An 18393-nucleotide genomic window follows, 5' to 3' on the forward strand; every position below is an offset into this window, starting at 1 on the left:
GTGTATATACCGTCTTCAATCCAGGAAGTCCAGGAGAGCGGGCCTGGGTGTCCGGCCAGCCACTCGGAAGCCATCGGCGCAGCAGGAGGGGAGGGGGGGTGTTAAGGGAGGCAAGGCGGCGGCGACAATCAGGGACCGCCCCCGCGGTGCTGCCCCATTAACGAGCCGTGACGACGTCCTTACGGCGTCCATTAGCGCAATCCACGCCGCCTGGAAATGAAACGAGCAACCCCTCCATCTCTTAGCACAGGGGTCACGCCGTGGCCCCAGCGCTGCTGCTCTTCTTCTTCCTGCACCGCCATTGTGCACGAGCAGGCGGGAGTCGAACCTCTGCCGTGCAAGCCGCGTATATACCGTGATGGAAGGCCGCCGTAATGACTGGCCGAGCATGCTGCACCGCCGCTCTTCGTGAAGCACGCGGCGGAAGAGCATCGGGCCCTCCCCCTTCTCAGCGAGCGCCACAACGGAAACGCGTCCGGAATGCCTGCAGCGCCCGCTTTCTGCGTGCCGCCGACAGGACGACATAGAAAGCCGTCCTCGTCTCGGGCAGAAACGCGTTGAGGCATTCATTAGGCGGTCACAAGAGGTGACGCTGCGGTGACGCCTTTCGAGGCGACCGCAGAACGTCCCTAACGCAGCATCGATCTTCGCATTCACGCTCGCAAGCTGCCCTCCCGTCGCATGCAACTTCATGACTCGGCCCGGGCCCTCACGAAGAGCCGCATAGCTCAACGCAGTGGTAAGACAGGGCGCGCGGTGGCATACACATATGGTCCAACGAAAGAAAGGGGCGCGCGACGATCATAATGGTACGTACAACGTAAGTACGTGGTCATTTAGGAGCTAATTTACTGTTGGTCAAACGAGAACATGGCGATGAACTAGGAACCAGCAGCACTTCTTCGACGTGCCTGAAGCCGCCTTAACGCAACCTTCGATCAGGAAAAGCGCGCATATTTTGCGGAGCATTCACTTGCAACGGAATATATGCACACGATGGCTTCAATGACCGCCGTCGAAATGACAAATTGCGGACGTCTTTCCCGATCGGAGCGCTTAAAGCGTGGGGTGTGGCTGACGCGCAACATCCCATAACGGTTCTAGTAGAATGTCAACTCAGTTGAATGAATAATTATTCTGACCCCATCATCCGCGCACTTACTTCCGTTCGACACGCCTCCTTCTAGCAGGTAAGTACCCACGCGACACGCTTCCAACTGTTGGCCAGATGAAAAATAGAGTTAGAATTGATCATATACGCACTGAAGTATATGCTACGAAATCAGTTCTACGCGGGAAAACTTCGGTTAAATCTCTTCATCGGCATAAAACTGCTGGCCTTTTCTGCCTAAGAATTTCTTATCAGCCTTACGTTCCAATCAGAGGCCATGCATGATACACTGTGCCTCTAAATTGTTCAATTTCAGATAGACTACGCAGATACTGTGCCCGCTAGATGGATGAAAAACTCTTATTGGGGTCTTGAAGGATTCCACCACCGTTTTATAGGGGTAGGATTGTGGGCCGCTCCCACGTTGGGACGGGCTAGAAGTAAAAAAAAAAAAGCAGTTGCGAAGTTGGCAAGAAAGTTCGAAGTCTTGTGACGTGCGCGAAGCGTGCGCCCTTGCCTGACAATGGGCAGATTTAGAACAGCGTTCGCAAAGATGGCGCTCATTGCGGTGATCCGCTATTTCCGTCACTTGACGGGGGCCCCACGAGACAAGGACGTACGACGCATGCGCATATATTCCAAATCTCCCCCATATAAACGACAATCTATCACGACCGCTCTTTTTTTTTTTTGTTGTTGTTGTTGTTTAGCGGCCGTGTATCTGGTCGTCATACGAGCTGGAGTTCGTAATACAATTTTTCCAGCGCAAGCTTAAACGAGAAAGGAAACATACTCGAGGCTATAGGCTAAACACATTACACGACGCGCTTCGAAAACGAAAAAAACAAACAACCAGCGAAGCGTCCGAACGTGGTCCGAACTCCGAACACAACCACCGTCGACTCTCGATGTAAACGCGCGACGTCAGACAGTTGTTCGTCCACAAAAAAAAAAAAATGCTAGCGGACGTTACATGGAAAGTGGCTGTTGTCCAGCACCGATACAACGCGTCCGTGCAGGGAGGCTTGCAGCCGCGCTGCACGGAAGCTCGGGATGAGCACGGGCACGCCAGGGTCAGGCTCTCCTTGGGACGGCGATCTTCGGCGCATCGCGCGATAAGAAGGGCGGCAGATTTATGGCGCGCACCGGCGGCGGCCTCCTCTCCGAGGTGGCCCCCTTTTTATTGGCCCATAGCGTCCGTCCTTGCGCTTCCGCTTGGCGGCAGTATACGACGCCGCGGTCATTAATTGCGCTCCAAATCCCCCCTCCTCCGTCTTGGAAGGGGTCAGAAAAAAACGTCGAATCGCCACCAAACACGCTCGAAGAAGCGGTGGCAGCTTTAAATAAGGCGGAGGGATTCGGACGCAGCGGCCTCGCCAGGCGACGACCCTGCTTGCCACCGCCCGCTGCGCCCCCAACGCCGCGCTGCAGCGGCTCTTCCTTATCGGCGCGCGTCATCGACACAGATGCTCGTTCGTGTCAAATGGCCGGGAGCCGCGGTTGCGCGTCCGACCTGGACGCCGCGACGTTAGCGCCGTTATACACCGTACAGACCATTCGCGACACGGAGTTCCGCGCAGCGCAGTGGAAGCTGCGCCGATGGCGTGAGCCAGTCGACGGCGAAACGAGAGCGGCTACACCACTGTATTCGCGCGCCGCTGCTAATCCCCGCATTCGAGATACCTCATGGGGAGTGGATGCGCAACCGGGGGACGCCGACATATCCATTCCTGGAGGTATATACACGATATGCCAAGGACGTACGACGCCGCGGCGCCGTTCAAATCCTTCCATTTGTGTTCCCCAGTTATCAAGGATAGATTAGCAGCAGTGCGGAACGGGCACCTCGTTAGATAGCGCACGAACGTGTTTTTCTTATAGCTATCGCTTCTAATCGACGCGATTACGTGGATTTGGTTGCGCTGCACGGTTTTAGCGAGGCGGAGCACCCGCGGGACGCCCGCTGCGAGGCACTCCGCTGAGCCAATCGGTTACTTTCCTTCGAGGCTTTCAAAGAGCTTAGCGCAGGATTCGGCGCGCGGAACTGGCCGTTGGCAAGAAGCGCGTTCTCGCGATTCGCTCAGAACACATGCACTCAAGCACCTTCTGCTCTACTGCTCAACCCGACCCCCGAAAGCGGCACAACCGCGTTCATATGGATTGGCTGAATTTGATTGCACAATGCTGGGGTGCACGCTAAGTAAACAGCGCTTGATTTATTGAATACACGGACGATATACTCAGGGGATTATTGGTTCCAAATGATGCACCAGAGCTGAGGCAGATGCGTGTAAAAAAATTGTGCTGTCGAAGTTCATGATGCCAAGGGTGCTATACTCTGGACACTAACTAATTTCGCGATATTGTCGAATTTCGTTGATGGTACTTTAAACCAATCAAAAGGGTTGTAGCAGGCCTCTGGACATATCAGAGTTGACTGAGGGCGGAATGCGACGACAACATGGCGAAATTCGACCATGTACGGAACAGCGACCCCCCAGGGCAACAGTGTTGTTGCGGGAACTTGAAGGCGGCAGTGTTGAGATGTATTTCTTTATGTCACCTTTGTCTACGCTGCTCAGCTTCAAATTGCGACAAGAGTGGCTTCTTTATTATGGCTGAGGGGCTATTTATAAATAGGGATAATATTATCGCTCTATAGTATACACTCTGGAAGTCCTAAAATATTGCAGACGGATGATTGCAAACTGCCAAAGAAAGCATGCAATGCGCTCCAGTGTGAGGCTCTCAGTTTATCTGCGCACCCGTTGTTATGCATCACCTGAAATCACGCCAGTGTACTGGACGGAAAAGATACAACGCCATCCAACTCAAACAAATCACTTGTACGCAAATATACGGGCAGTCGTACGCGTAGATGCAATACTCTCCGTGTGTTCCCTTTAACAGCGTGGCGCACTGTATTCGCGCACTGTTATCACGATGAAATGACCGCGGAGTATAGAGAGCCGATCGCGATAGAGGAGCCGGCTGCATTGGGGATTGCGACCGTCCCGAAAAAAAAATAATAAAACTCCGTCTTATATATACGAATTCATTCCTTCAATTTATAAAGCTACTTCAAAACTGATCGAAATCTCTAAAGTATATATCCTCCACGCCCTCATATACGCTCTGGTTTTTCGGGGACGCCGATATGCGCACCCCACAGTTTCACAAACAGCTGCACGCATACGCAATCTGCAACGAACGAGGCATTTCGCGCGGCCAAGCAGGAAGAAGACGCGCGCAGGCGATATTCAGGCCACAAAAACCGAACACGAGGAACTGCGCGCAAAAAAGAAGAGAGAAGAAAAAGGAAGCAGCGGTCAGCATAGACCACCGCCAGAGCACCCCCGGACTCGAAGAAATTAATTCGAGTTCGCCGTCAAAGCGACGACCCGAACTGGTTCTTGGTCCTTATAACGACCGGTATACTGTATGCCACGGGAACGGAAGCATCCCATATAATGCCTGCGCGCTCGGTAGCCTGGTTATAAATTTCTCGTAGGTAAAAAAGCACGCTAAATAAAAGATACGCGCATACGCTGCTGCGCAGTCGTCGTGCACGAGGAAGAAAAAGGCACCACCTAAAGTGTGTGTGTATATATATATATATATATATATATATATATATATATATATATATATATATATATATATATATATATATATATATATATATATATATATATGCGCTTTCACATAACTTGTTTATTCTGCCGACGTTTCGACGGGAGCCCCGTCTTTTTCAAGGCATAATGATATTTACACATTTTCGTGTCTTCTTATAGCTTCTCGAGACAGGAGGGAAGGGGACAGGAAGAAACATTAACAACGAAAAAAGGAGGAAGAAACGTTAGAAAGAAGCAAGAGGGACATGGTGAGATTAGGAAGGAACAGGAACTCAACAGAGTAAGGCGAACGTAATCGAGCTATGCCATCTTTGTCAACAATACCTCCCATCAAGCACCCACCCTTCCCCCAAGAGGACATTTTGACCACCGTTTCTGTGTTTTATTTCACCTTCCGGTGCAATGCGCTGGCGGCTTGCCCTCCTTTGAAGTTTACGACAAATTGGTGGGGAGAGCTTTATATATATATATATATATATATATATATATATATATATATATATATATATATATATATATATATATATATATATATATATATATATATATATATATATATATATATATATATATATAAATATATATATATATATATATATATATATAATATATATATATATATATATATATATATATATAAGGGAAAGAAGTGTATACCTAAGGGCTCGTTTTTCCGTGTTTTAACACAATATTAATGAGATCTAACAGACAGTAATGCCAAGGAATGTACAAGGGAAGTTATTAGAACCAATGGAATGTAAATAAGAAGAAAGAAAAAGTGGATGAAAAAATAACCAGCCGTGAGCAGGAATCGAACCTACGACCTTCGAATAACGCGTTCGATGCTCTCGTTCGAGTAACGCGTTCGAGCATCGAACGCGTTATTCGAAGGTCGTAGGTTCGATTCCTGCTCACGGCTGGTTATTTTTTCATCCACTTTTTCTTTCTTCTTATTTACATTCCATTGGTTCTAATAACTTCCCCTGTACATTCCTTGGCATTACTGTCAATTGAGGCACTATAGGGGTTAAGTTTATACAGTGCGCCCACGGCAACAGGAAATTTAAAGAGACATGACACGGTCACGAACCTAAGAATTCGCGGTTATTGGCGAAATTAAAAAAAGTAAAGGGGCTATTGTGTCTATACTTGTATTAAACATGTACTGTAATAGAACATTTCAACGCAATATAAGTACCTATACAAGTGATTGATTTGCGGGGTTTGACGTTCCAGAACGACCATATGATTGTGAGAGACGCCGTAGTGGAGGGCTCCGGAAATTTCGACCAACTAGGGTTCTTTAACGTGCACCCAAATCTGAGCACACGGGCCTACATCATTTCCGCCTCCATCGGAAATGCGTATACCTGTATAAGTCACCGACTATAGGCCCCGTCCGTCGCCCCGCCGCGGTGGTCTAGTGGCTAAGGCTGCTGACCCGCAGGTGGCGGGATCGAATCCCGGCTGCAGCGGCTGCATTTCCGATGGAGGCGGAAATGTAGGCCCATGTGCTCAGGTTTGGGTGAACGTTAAAGAACCCCAAGTGGTCGAAATTTCCGCAGTCCTCCACTACGGCGTCTCTCATAACTATATGGTGGTTTTTGGGACGTTAAACCCCACATATCAATCAAGGCCCCGCCTGTCGCTTGGCAACCGCCATTTTGCTATAAGGCGTGACGTCACGCGTCAAGTTTAACGGAGCCCCCCCCCCCCCGTCATATTCTATCAAATTTTCAGCCGCTGCAAATCGTTCAATTTAGACGCCACGACGAACCATTCTGAAATAGCTCGATTGCAAGTGCAGATCAGCCCGATACAAAATCGTTCACCGTAATGCAGACCCTAGTACAGCAAGTAGCTTATTACGTCACTCACCGATTGTGACGCACGAAAATAACTCATTCCCTGTAACGTATTCTCTTTTTGTTTTCTTTTCTAAGCGACCCTGAGGCTCGTATATTTTTACTATCGGGTGTAACCATCCTTGCGCACAAACCACCACTTCGGGTCTACGTTAAAAAAGCCTTGTCATAGACGCTAAAAAAAGAGGGGGAGGGGTAGTAAAAGAAAATTAAAAGCTAGAGCATTCATATACCACCATGTCGACTTTACTATGTGTAGATATCGTTTTACGGCTATATAACCGGGTCAGAGGTAGTAAATTCGTTCATTACTATTCAGTGTGTCAGGATCAGTAAAGCTCACTATCTTGCGTACACGGCGAGTTAGTGAACGCTGGTATACCTTTACTGGCCGACGTATATTTACACTGCAACTGCGCTAATATTACGAGAAATGGAAGCAAATACATCATGGAACACGTGTATGCAATGCAAGCAGTCAGGTCCAAGAATCCGGGTCCTAAACATTGATTATATCACTAAATTCACGGCAACTCACCGTATACCTCATAAATATAGCCTTGAAGCTGCTTCAGGATAGGGAAGGGACCCATACTTTAGGGGGCTTATGCCACGTCGCAAGCCCTCCCTGGAGGCACGACGTACAGCCTCCACCATACCAACAGCAAGCAATTGATTTACACAATTTGCCGTCGGCGCTGCCTAAAGTCCCTCCATGCGTTTTCCGCCGGCAGTATAGACGCGCGTTGGAGTGGCTTTAGCGCTGCCTATAGATCTCCGAGATTCTACAGCATGGTGCGGGCATGTTCATTATGACCCGCGAGATGGCGCAAAATGCCAGGGCGCGCTTTGGCATTTTGCGACAAAAGTCGCTCGTGTTTTATCCACGCCTGCGGCTCCGTACTTTGACCCAAAGGATGCGGTCGCCCGCGCTCGCACTTACCTATCTATATATGGGGGCTCAAAAGACAACTGATTATTGCTTTCTACTTCTCATCAAAACGTTTGCGTTAAAGCTATGGACCGCTCGAAGGTCACCTCGTTCGTTGCAACGGCCGTGTTTGCTAGACAGCCGCTAGATGTTCTTCGAATAACATTCTAATTTTTTGCACATATATAGGTGTATTTCTTGCTGTCGCGTTCACTGTTTCGCCCTTACGGCGAGCCCATGATTTTTTTCCCTTTATCTTTTTTTTTGGTTCCTACACGTCAATAAAAGACTACAAGTTACCCACCGCTTTTCTTGTCTTTCTTAGTATTGCTGTGACTATTCAAAACGGGTCCCTCGATAAACGTTTCGTATATCTTTCATACCTCCCGCATGAGACATTTGCTTTTTCTCTTCACGCACGCATGATGCTAAAACAAAACGTGAACGAAGACTGCGGGAGTATCTTGAGGAGCGCATTCCCGGGTGCGCGTTGCCACCTTCTTGAACTATTTAACGCGATCGCACGACAAACCTTTCTACTGCCGTTTCGGCAGGTCTTTCCAAAAGTCCAGGACGAGCCAGTTGACAACAGCTCACCGGGATTCGTAACGATGCCCACGAAGGATTTCAACAGTGAAAACTGTGAGAATTTGCTAAACGACACAACACAGCGATACCTAATACGCGCAGGGTCCATTGCGCATTTGAATGCCCATAGGACGACACCAGTGCAAAGGCCATCTTCTTCTTCTCGGTCGACGGTATTGGTCCCGCGGCCCCCGAGGAATGTTTTCTGCACCCCATAACGAATTGGGGCACAGCCTCCGAGATCGGAGATACTGCCCACTTTTTACCCTTCGCATGCCTCCGGGATCGGCCCCCCGATGACCGAGCGGCGTCGTCACGTGAGGACGCCATCACGTGACGTCAAGATGCGAGCTCGTGACGGCGTAATATGGCGACGTCATTGCATGATGACGATCTTTGCATCACTCGCGTTGATGCCGACGGTCACTTTTTTCCCGTTTGGCGAGGCATGCAACTAATATAGGGGCTATCGCCACAGCGCTGGCGTTTGCGTCCTTTCTGTGCGCGTGTTTTACCAAATTGCCCATTAGTGCATATTAGGTTTTATTTATTTTATTATTTTATTCCTCTTCCCGCCCTACTAGAAGCTTGACGTTCGGTAACTTTAACTTGGCGCCAAGAAATAACGTTTGTGGTGAGAGATTATTGCATTTCACAGGGATAAAGATCTGGAATAGTTTGCCCACTGAACTGAAGACATCACACAATGCTGCGGTAAAACTAAAAAAAAATCAATTCTTGAGCAAGCTGTAAATACTTCTTTTTTCTCTTTGGTGGTAAGCACTTACATTTGTATAAATATACGCTGGTGAATCTTGTAAACCTAGCATTTTTTTTTTCCTTCTAACTAAAACTTGTGATAGTTCGATGTTCTTTATGTATTTTAACTGATGTTTTTTGGGTGTGTCCACGAAGTTATCTGTCATAACTTTTTGTATGCGCACATGTAGTTTTGTTTGGTGTGACCAGATTGTTTAAGAAGAGAAAGACTACTCTACTCTGTATATGTGTATATTTACAGTGTCTGTATAGCTACATATGTATTATGAGTAATTGATATTTCCCGCTTCTCTCCATTACTTTTCTCATTGGACCCTACACTAGCCTCAGGCTATGGGTCCAATCAGTGTTTGTAAACCTCATGTGACAAATGATAATAAACGTTCAATCAATCAATCAATCAATCAATCAATCAATCAATCAATAAAAAACAAGTTTGACGGCGCTATATGGCCGTCATTGCGATGCAAAGGCGACGGTGGGAAGAATATACACCAAAGGTGAGCTCACCATTGTTGATGTCCGGCGACGGTGCCGAGGAAGGCGGCGAAGATGGTGGCGTCGGCTGCTCGTCCAGCGGCAGCCCCCGGCCGGCCGCCGACGACCGACTCCGGCTGTTCACCGACAGGTCCACCGGCTCCAGCTGGATCGGGGCGCACGCCGCCTGCAGCGAGAACCACGCAACAACCGAGTTTATATGGACACAACGCTGCGCTTGTTCATTTCGCGACTATACATATTAGTGGCGCACATAGAGTATATAGCCATGCTGTGAGTATCGGAGCACTGCCGCTCCATGTGCGCGTGTGTGTCCTTTCGTGTCCGAACCGTCCTTGGGTCAGTGTTTATGATTGATTGATATGTGGGGTTTAACGTCCCAAAACCATCATGTGATTTATGAGAGACGCCGTAGTGAAGGGCTCCGGAAATTTCGACCACCAGGGGTTCTTTAACGTGCACCCAAATCTGAGCACACGGGCCTACAACATTTCCGCCTCCATTGGAAATGCAGCCGCCACAGCCGGGATTCGATCTCGCGACCTGCGGGTCAGCAGCCGAGTACCTTAGCCACTACACCACCGCGGCGGGGCTGGGGCAGGGTTTATGGATTTTAGGCCTTGTGCAAAGCGCGGTTGAAACTGGATACGTCCGAACTCACGCGTTTTCTGCGAGTGACGACCAAGAATTCTGCCGTCGCACTTACTGCAGTGGTGTGGCCCCCCCGTGGGGTGAAGAAAGCCCCTTTCGACTGTGGAGTCAGGCCGGAGCCGCCTGGCAAGGCAGTTTAGCTTCTAGGCACGAACTGGGAGGGATCGCGAGACAGCAGAAGAACGACATGTAACCTTTTCTTTTAATACAGTTCGCTTTAAAATCTTAAACTTGCATTATTTCTTTAATTATTTCCCCGACAATAGAAACGATAGACCAGCTGAGATACGTTCCTGGGACGGCGCGTACAGATTATAGATGGTTACCACGCGCCAGTCAAAGACAACAAGTAATGTCACCTGCACGCTCATTGGTCTACCCCTCAGGTGGACTCACTTGGTCGTGTATAACAAAGAACCTAGCCACACAACGACTACTACTACTACTACTACTACTACTAATAATAATAATAATAATAATAATAATAATAATAATAATAATAATAATAATAATAATAATAATAATATCCGGGTGTAACGTCCCAAAACCACGATATGATTATCAGGTATGACATAGGGCAGAGCTCCAGAAATTTTTACCATCTGTTGCTCTTCAGCATGCACTGACACTTCGCACAGTACACACGTGTCTATAGCACTTCGCCCCCCAATTTAAATGCGAACGCAGTGCCCGGGCTATTATTCACGACCTTCGGGATAGCAGCCGACCACCGTAGCCACCGGATCCACCATGGCGGACCATATCGAGAATCGGCCCACTGTTTGTCACACTGCACCCGACATCGGTCGGCCCAGGCCGGACAGCGGGGCCAAGTACAGATATGGCGGAGGCAGCGACAGCTTGAAAGTTTTGAAATTTAGGACGTTTAAGATAAGCACCCACATATACACGCACAGCCCACGCTTGAACATACGAAGGGCGATTGAAACTATCCCAAATATATTCCTGGCAGTCAATTTTGTTATGATGAAGTGCTAATGCCCATTAAGATCTCTCCCAATGTTTCTCCTTGTGTACCGCTCGCACATATACAAGCCCTTGCGCCCCAGATCTACCCCAGTCAGCCAGATGTGCTGCATCGAAAACTAACACGACATGACCAGAATTAACTTTATTTGGGTCCTTAAAAACTGAGATACGAGTTTCTTGTTTTGTTTTGCTTTTCTCTCTCATCTTTCCTGCTCTTAAAGGCCATCGCTATCGGACATTGGTTGCTCGGCAGCTATAGAGACACGAAAGTAGCAGAACCAAATCCGTGCCACGGCGGTCGCAGTTCGGTGAAGGTGAAATGCCAGAAACTCGCGTGCCTAGATTTAGGAGCATGATAAAGGATCCCAGACAGTCACAATTTCAGACCCCACCCCACCCCTACGGCGTACTTCGTAATCAAATCGCAGTTTGGCCACCTAAAACCACGACAATTTTTACTATTTTTGCTCTTACACCATCGCACAGTGAAGACCTGGTTAACCTCTTTCCTTTCATCGTTCATCTCTCCACATAAAAAATTATTTCTCCCGTCCACGGGCTTATCGATTCTGCTCACAAAACGCGAACTATAAAGAGCTGCACGACCAGCTAAAGCCAAAAGGTCTCTTCTTCTTGGATAGTTAATGTTACTTCTGCGCGCCAAGTCGATCTTCGCGCATTAAATTCCGCCGCCCGCGCGATGGAGCCGGCGCCGAGTCGTATAGATAGCTTAGCCAGAACGACGTTTGCCAGCCTGCAGCCACAGTGCGGACTGTACACACATATGTAACCCACACACGCACGCGCGCCAAGAAGGCGCAGCACACCCGACCTCACGCGCCATCTGGCAAAGAGGTGCGCGCACCGGCGGAGCAGGCGTCTCCTCGAATGGGCGGGGTGGACGGGCGCGACCGTCGAAGAAGAGGAAGAGCAGCACTCGGCGGCGGAGAAAGGCAACCGACCACACCGACGAGAGAACCCGAAGCGAGAGGAGAGCGCGCGGGATGTGCCGCCAAAAAGGTCGTGCCCCAAAGACGTGCACCGAATGACGACGGCAGCGCAGCGAGTCCCTTTTCGAAGGACGCCCTAATCCGCGTATATTCATTTCCCCGACCCGCTTATCGGAACCCCCGGAGGAGACCGCACCTCTTGTCACCGCGCCACCGATCGCCGCAAAGCCGTGTGCCAACCCCCCCCCCCCCCCCCCCCCACCTTCAACTCGCTTCACCTCAGAGGTCCCCGTCCAGTAAAGCGTGCACTTCGTGTGACGCAAGAAGAGACACGCCGCAGCAGCGCTGAGCGAGAGAAATAACACACGCACTCAGGCATGCGCCCTTCTCCTCCTCACAAACCCATACGGCACGTCGTGCAGACCAATTCGGAGTGAAGAGATCGCGATAGAAGAGTGGTGGTCTCTTTTTAAGGGCGACCATCAGAGGCGGCGGCTTCGGAACTGCACGCGGCATTAACCACACGCCAGCAAACGCACGCACAGACAAAAAAAAGACACTGTTACTTCCTTGTGCACACCACGTGCGAGACGTGAATGCAGCGAGGAGCGCAAAGGCAAGAAAAGAGAGAGAGAGAGAAACCCGCCTGCGGGCCCACGACGACGTCACAGCGTTTCTCGCCATCCCTGTCGCCTCACCGCCGCCGGCGTCGGGCATTTCCATGCACTGCCAGCGAGCCTATTTATACGGAAGCGTCGAAGCGCCACTCTGAGCGATGTACAGAGAGCGCAGGTGCGCACACTCAACGTGCCACGCGAGGTCATCACGCTCCTGCCCAGTGCACTTCCCAATGGCGCAGAGCGAACTATGCGCGACATGAACGAAAGCGCTTGATGCTAATCCCATATGGAACGTTGAGCTAATCCATATATTGGAACGCTTGATGCTAATCCCATATGGAACGTTGAGCTAATCCATATATTGGAACGCTTGATGCTAATCCCATATGGAACGTTGGTCGTTGGGTCTCGTCAAGCTACTTATGTAGCTTATAACCCAACGCAACCATTCAGCATGTATAAACTGGAAAATAAATTGAATTGAATTGAACGTCTCTCACACACGATTTCGCGTAAGCGTCGCTTCCTTTGTCGTCGATCACGTGATCTGGCATCAGTCTACTCAACCGGCGGTACACAAATCTCGGCAACAGGTCGCACGAGCTCCGGCGTAACAGAAGTTGAAGAATGGGCAGCTAAAAGAGAAAAGATAGTGCGGCGGTGACTCAAGTCGCGCGAGTTATTTAACCTGCATTGCTTCGCGCTAATTTAAGGCGTGAAGCCGAGTCAACGATCGAGAAAAAAAGATGGAAAGAAGACCACGAGAAAGCTGCTGCAGCAGTTAGCAAAAGGGCTCTTTCTTGTTGTTTTTTCCTGACGTTGTTATTGTTCATTGCAAGCAATGTCTGCTCACGGTCATGTCCAGACATTTCAGTGTATGAGAAACGCCCCCCCCTCCCAATGAAAAACAACAGAAAAGAGACGCGTAGTGATATTTATATCAAAAACGTTTACACCGAGTCATGACGCACCGCGGCATACGAAGCCGAAAATTTACATTTTCTTCGACCTAATTGTAGAGTCTTCCCGCGTTAAGCGTCCCCACTGCAGCGTCGCGGCCGCAAACAGAACGCGCCACCTTATTAACTACAGCAGAACGCCTCCGAGCCATATGCAGTTGAAGCCACATGCACCTAGCCATATGAGTACGACGTTGAATACACACGAGCATAGCTCCGTTGACCAAATAGCTACGCTCGCGAATGCCAGTGTCGCTCATCAGGTGTGAGCGCTGTTCACGTTGCCAGATCGCAGAAGCGACGCACGGAAGTCGTGGGTCTGCCCCTTTGCCTACGCGATGCCGTATACTTCTCTCGCGCTGCTTTCGTTCCAAGGTTATCGACAATGTGCGAGGTGCCATTCACCGCAGCGCTCGTCGTCACACCCAAAAGAGAGAAAGAATAAAATTAATGGACTGGTTGTTTTGCATTCTTACACGAAAGGCCGCAATCTGTAGTCCCCATTTTTCATCCGCTCATTCTCCTCTCCGCCCAATGCAGGATAGCCGGCCGGACAATCACATCATTAACTTCCCTTCCTTTGATCTTCAGCAGTCACTGCCTAACGCGACAGAATGGGAAGATATGCAATCCAAACTTCGCCCAGCAGGTATACGCTAACACTTGATTATTGTGTTGTTCCCCCATGACATAGGAGAATATTACCGTCATCTTGCCCGTCGTCGGCATAAGGATGGTGAGCACAGGTGTAGTAAGGAGGTGTGTTTAGCAACCCCCTCCCACTTCGCTTTTCCTATAGAAGTTTTACAGTTCGCATATCATATATACTGTCACCTTATACAAGGCTATCACATCACAGAACCTCTGTCTATCGGATCGCCAACAACACGACTTCGTCGTCTTTTTCGACTTCCTTTTTTCCTCCCTCTCTGTTCCACACCGGCACATACAAGTCAGCCAGCGATGACACGACAAAGCTCAGAATACCAGCTTATTGCATGCACGTGCTTAGGTGGCGCTCATCAGTCGAATGCCTGGGTGAATGCGAGTGAGTAACATTCTGATGAGTTTCAGTCCCAAAGAGTCCCGTTCAGGAAAACATTGGTGAGCCTGAGTCCACGTGAGTCTTGGTGCTTTGCTGCACCTTAGCCGCCATTAAGGCGGGCAGAGATCTGATTAGCAAATGAAGTGAATGACACGGAGAAACCAAACAACTGATTTAATGCGTCGTTCACTCTCTACCAAGAGGGGCAGCCTTCCACACGATAAATTATTACTGCGTGCACTTCACACCACAGACGAAAAAGGAGCACCGAACGAAGACAAGAGCCGACTTCCAAGTTGAACGACGGCGTTTGCCTTCTTCGTCGCTTCTTCATCTTTTTGTCCTTTGTCTAAAAGCGCGCAGTAATAAATCATCAATCCCCACGAACCAACAAGCCCGGTCGCACGCTTTCCAGGCGAGCTTCGAAAATGGATTCAACGCGATACACCTGCAGCTACGGAGCCGGCCAGATGCTGGAAAAGCGACATCGGTCTCTCCGCCAAGGCGCAGGCGATCGGGCCAGCGACCGACCGCGCCCCGAACGGGCGATGCTTTCGGCGGCGGGGGCGGAAACGCTCCGCGCCTTGGCGCGAGACTGCGATCCGCCCTAACACCCACGAGCGACGACAACGAGAAGGCACCCACACTCGCAGGCGGAGAAGCGAGCGAGCTCTTTAACGCGTGCACGCTATAAGGGATATGGCGAAATCGAGCGCATTTTAAACAGCAGCTGTTGTACATCGCGAGCCGCTGCCCTTTTCTCGTTTCCGCATAGCGAGTGCGTGAGCCTGCGTATAACGCACCGCTCAGGAGGGCATCGAATGGCCGCACAAAACCAGCCACCACAGTACACTGGCAGTAGTAAACGGTTGTTTGTTTGAAGAAATATTTACAAAAAATTGGGACGGGTGAACGTGTACTATAGCGGTGCGAATCCTAGAAAGAGCGGAGCAGATGGCCTTCCCCTTCTCATCTCCTCTCACTTCCTGTTTCCACCTCTTTGTTATACTTTAGTAGACGTGGCTATGCAGTGCTTCTCTCTCTCTCTCTCCCTCTCCCGTCCTCCTCACTGTCACTCCCCTTTCGCACCCTTGCTTACCAACGTTACTAGATCTAGTAACGTTGTTGCTTACTATACCACACATGGCTACGATGCCGTAAGCACGTGACAATATGACCAATTACATTAGGCCACGCGTAATCGCCGAAGAGGTGAAGCGAGCTCCCATTGGCGCGGTCTCTCTTTCCACATTGCTCCCATCCCTTCTCTCAAACCATGCGTGTGAACAGTAAGACGTCTCACTGCGTGTTTCACAGCGAAGCTCGTTATGACTATAGAAAGTAAATATGTAGCTGACTTTAAGTCCGCCACATATTCAACTAATCTTCGTTCTGTCCGTCGGGCGCACACGCGAGTCGACAATATGCATTCCGACAGTCTACATGTAGCAATATAATCAATATTAGCTCGAAGGGTCTACCTACCGGCTAGCGCTAGATTCTCTTCAGTTTCAGGGTATAGCTATAGGAACGATACCGGCACGAGTAAAATTCTTTACGAGTGCTCATTATGAAATCAGCTTTAGCTAACGTCGCCAAACGCAAAAATTTGGAGCACGCACATATTAAACGTGGTGATATAGATTTCAAACGCTGCAACAGAACACACTTCTACAGATGCCAGCAGTCGATAAGCCCCGAGGCCGCACGTTCTATAGCTTCGCTGATTTACATCAACACCCGTATACGGAGTACTTGGGCGGCGATTTGTTTTTACAGTTGAGCTTACATCATACTTTTTTATGCAGTCAATAAATAAAGCAACGCTCGGGCAAATTGCAGACATCAACGCACTATACAGTGTAGCGAAGACATCGAGCAGCAGAAGCAGAGCCAATGTATAACAGTGAGGCCGTAAAAGTGCGAATGGTGGTGGTGGTGGTGGTGAAAAACATTTATTTACAAAAGAGAGGTGTAGGACCTCTGTAGAGGCCCCTACAGACTAGGTGGAGTCTCTATTCCGGGACCCCATTGGTTAAAGCCGCCGTCTTGGCTCTCTGGACCAAGGCCTGCTGGGCCTGAAGGTCTGAGCAGCCGAGCAGGGCCGCCTCCCAGTCCTCTCGCCTAGGGTTTGGGTTAGGAGTAATGGCTGCGTTAGCTTGGCAGGCCCACACCATGTGGTAGGTGTCTGCCACCTCCCCACAGTGCTGGCACTGTCCTGTGACCGTAGGGTCGAAATGTTTGACTATGGCAGGACATAGCAATGTATTCGTCTGGAGGCGAAGCAAAATGCGCTCCTCTGCTTTCTTCAACCCCCGTGCGGGGGGAGGGTAGCGGCGATGACTTTCCCGATAATAATAAAGAATTTCCTTATATCGGAGGAGAGGGTAACCCTCCTCATCGGTCTCCATCGGCATTGACGAAGGTAGCCCGGAAATGAGCGCTCGGGCAGCCGCATCTGCAGCCTCATTTCCCCGCAATCCCTGATGGCCCGGTGTCCATATAATGCGTTTCGGATGAGGGTCCGTGTCTCTTATGCAGTTGCGCAGTATTGTCTCGGCTAACGGTGATATGTACCCGGCTGTATAATTACGACACGCTCGGCGCGAATCCGTGATAATATACCGGGAATTACTGTGAGAGGCCGCAAGGGCAATGGCGACCTCCTCAGCCTGTGTTACAGAATACGCCCTAAAGGTTAGCCCATCCACCTGTGTGCCCTCGTGAATAGCAGCCGCCGTGTACCACCCCTTGGAGGTGGGGCCAGCAACGTCCACGTAGTACACACCTGGCTTCTGTCCAAATTGTCGTTCCAGCGCCCGAGCGCGTGCGTCACGTCGCGCTGTGTGTTCATCTCTGTCCATTTTAGTGGGTAGAGGTCGGACCAGAAGGGCTGTGCTGCGAATGGTACGTTCATCAATCACGGCCTGAACGGCGACCGTAGACGGCGTCGTTCGTCTCACGCTGTGTGGGCTGCTGCGTTGAGTCGCGCGGGACGCTCCCGATTACGCCTGTTTCACCCCGGCCGGCACAGTCGGAGCGACGCGCGAACCGCCCAGTTATCTCCGAGGTTACGCTTCGCGAGAACCGTGCAGCGCTGCGAGGCCGGCGTCTGTTACGTATACGCCACGCTCAGTTACACGTGCGCTCTTCGCACATATACACAGACGATCGATTCGGCCACGCTGAAGCGATTCTCACGGCTATGTGAACTCATTTGGGCGGCGTTCACACTATAGCGACTGACAGCGGTCACGTGATCGACTGCGATGTGGCGACGAACGAGCCAGTCGGGGCTCTCAGTTACACGAGCGCTCTTCGCACATATACAGACGATCGATTCGGCCACGCTGAAGCGATTCTCACGGCTATGTGAACTCATTTGGGCGGCGTTCACACTATAGCGACTGACAACGGTCACGGGATCGACTGCGATGTATACCGACGAACGAGCCAGTCGGGGCTGCCGACGTTCACAGGGACACAGCAAGTGTCTCACGATTGGTCGCATGTCTCACGATTGGCACATACCCCCCCCCCCCCCCATAAGGGCCCTTCAATTGTGGACGTCCGAACATAACGACCTGAATTGCGTAAGCTAACTAGAGCACAATGGCCGGCGATGAGAGACGAAGCACAAGACGGAAAGATGCTAACTTTTAAACCAGTGTGTTCTGGTGTTAAGACTTCATACACGAAGCCAATTTTCATGAGTAATTCCGATATTCATAATTACTATGCCCAAGTGCACGCTTTCGAAGAAGTAAGAG

General features: G+C 50.0%; 1 protein-coding gene across 3 annotated transcripts in view; it reads right to left on the reverse strand.

The window, feature by feature from the left end:
* LOC119170009 (Krueppel-like factor 3) overlaps window positions 1–18393 on the reverse strand; it is a 145721-nt gene that overhangs the window by 76266 nt on the left and 51062 nt on the right. For all 3 annotated transcript variants that reach the window (XM_075881222.1, XM_037421023.2, XM_037421022.2), the window contains exon 3: window positions 9421–9574. In XM_075881222.1, the coding sequence (XP_075737337.1) occupies window positions 9421–9574 (154 nt within the window). The remainder of the gene's footprint in view (window positions 1–9420; window positions 9575–18393) is intronic.

This window comes from Rhipicephalus microplus, chromosome 2 (assembly GCF_043290135.1).
Source record: "Rhipicephalus microplus isolate Deutch F79 chromosome 2, USDA_Rmic, whole genome shotgun sequence".
Classification (NCBI taxonomy): domain Eukaryota; kingdom Metazoa; phylum Arthropoda; class Arachnida; order Ixodida; family Ixodidae; genus Rhipicephalus; species Rhipicephalus microplus.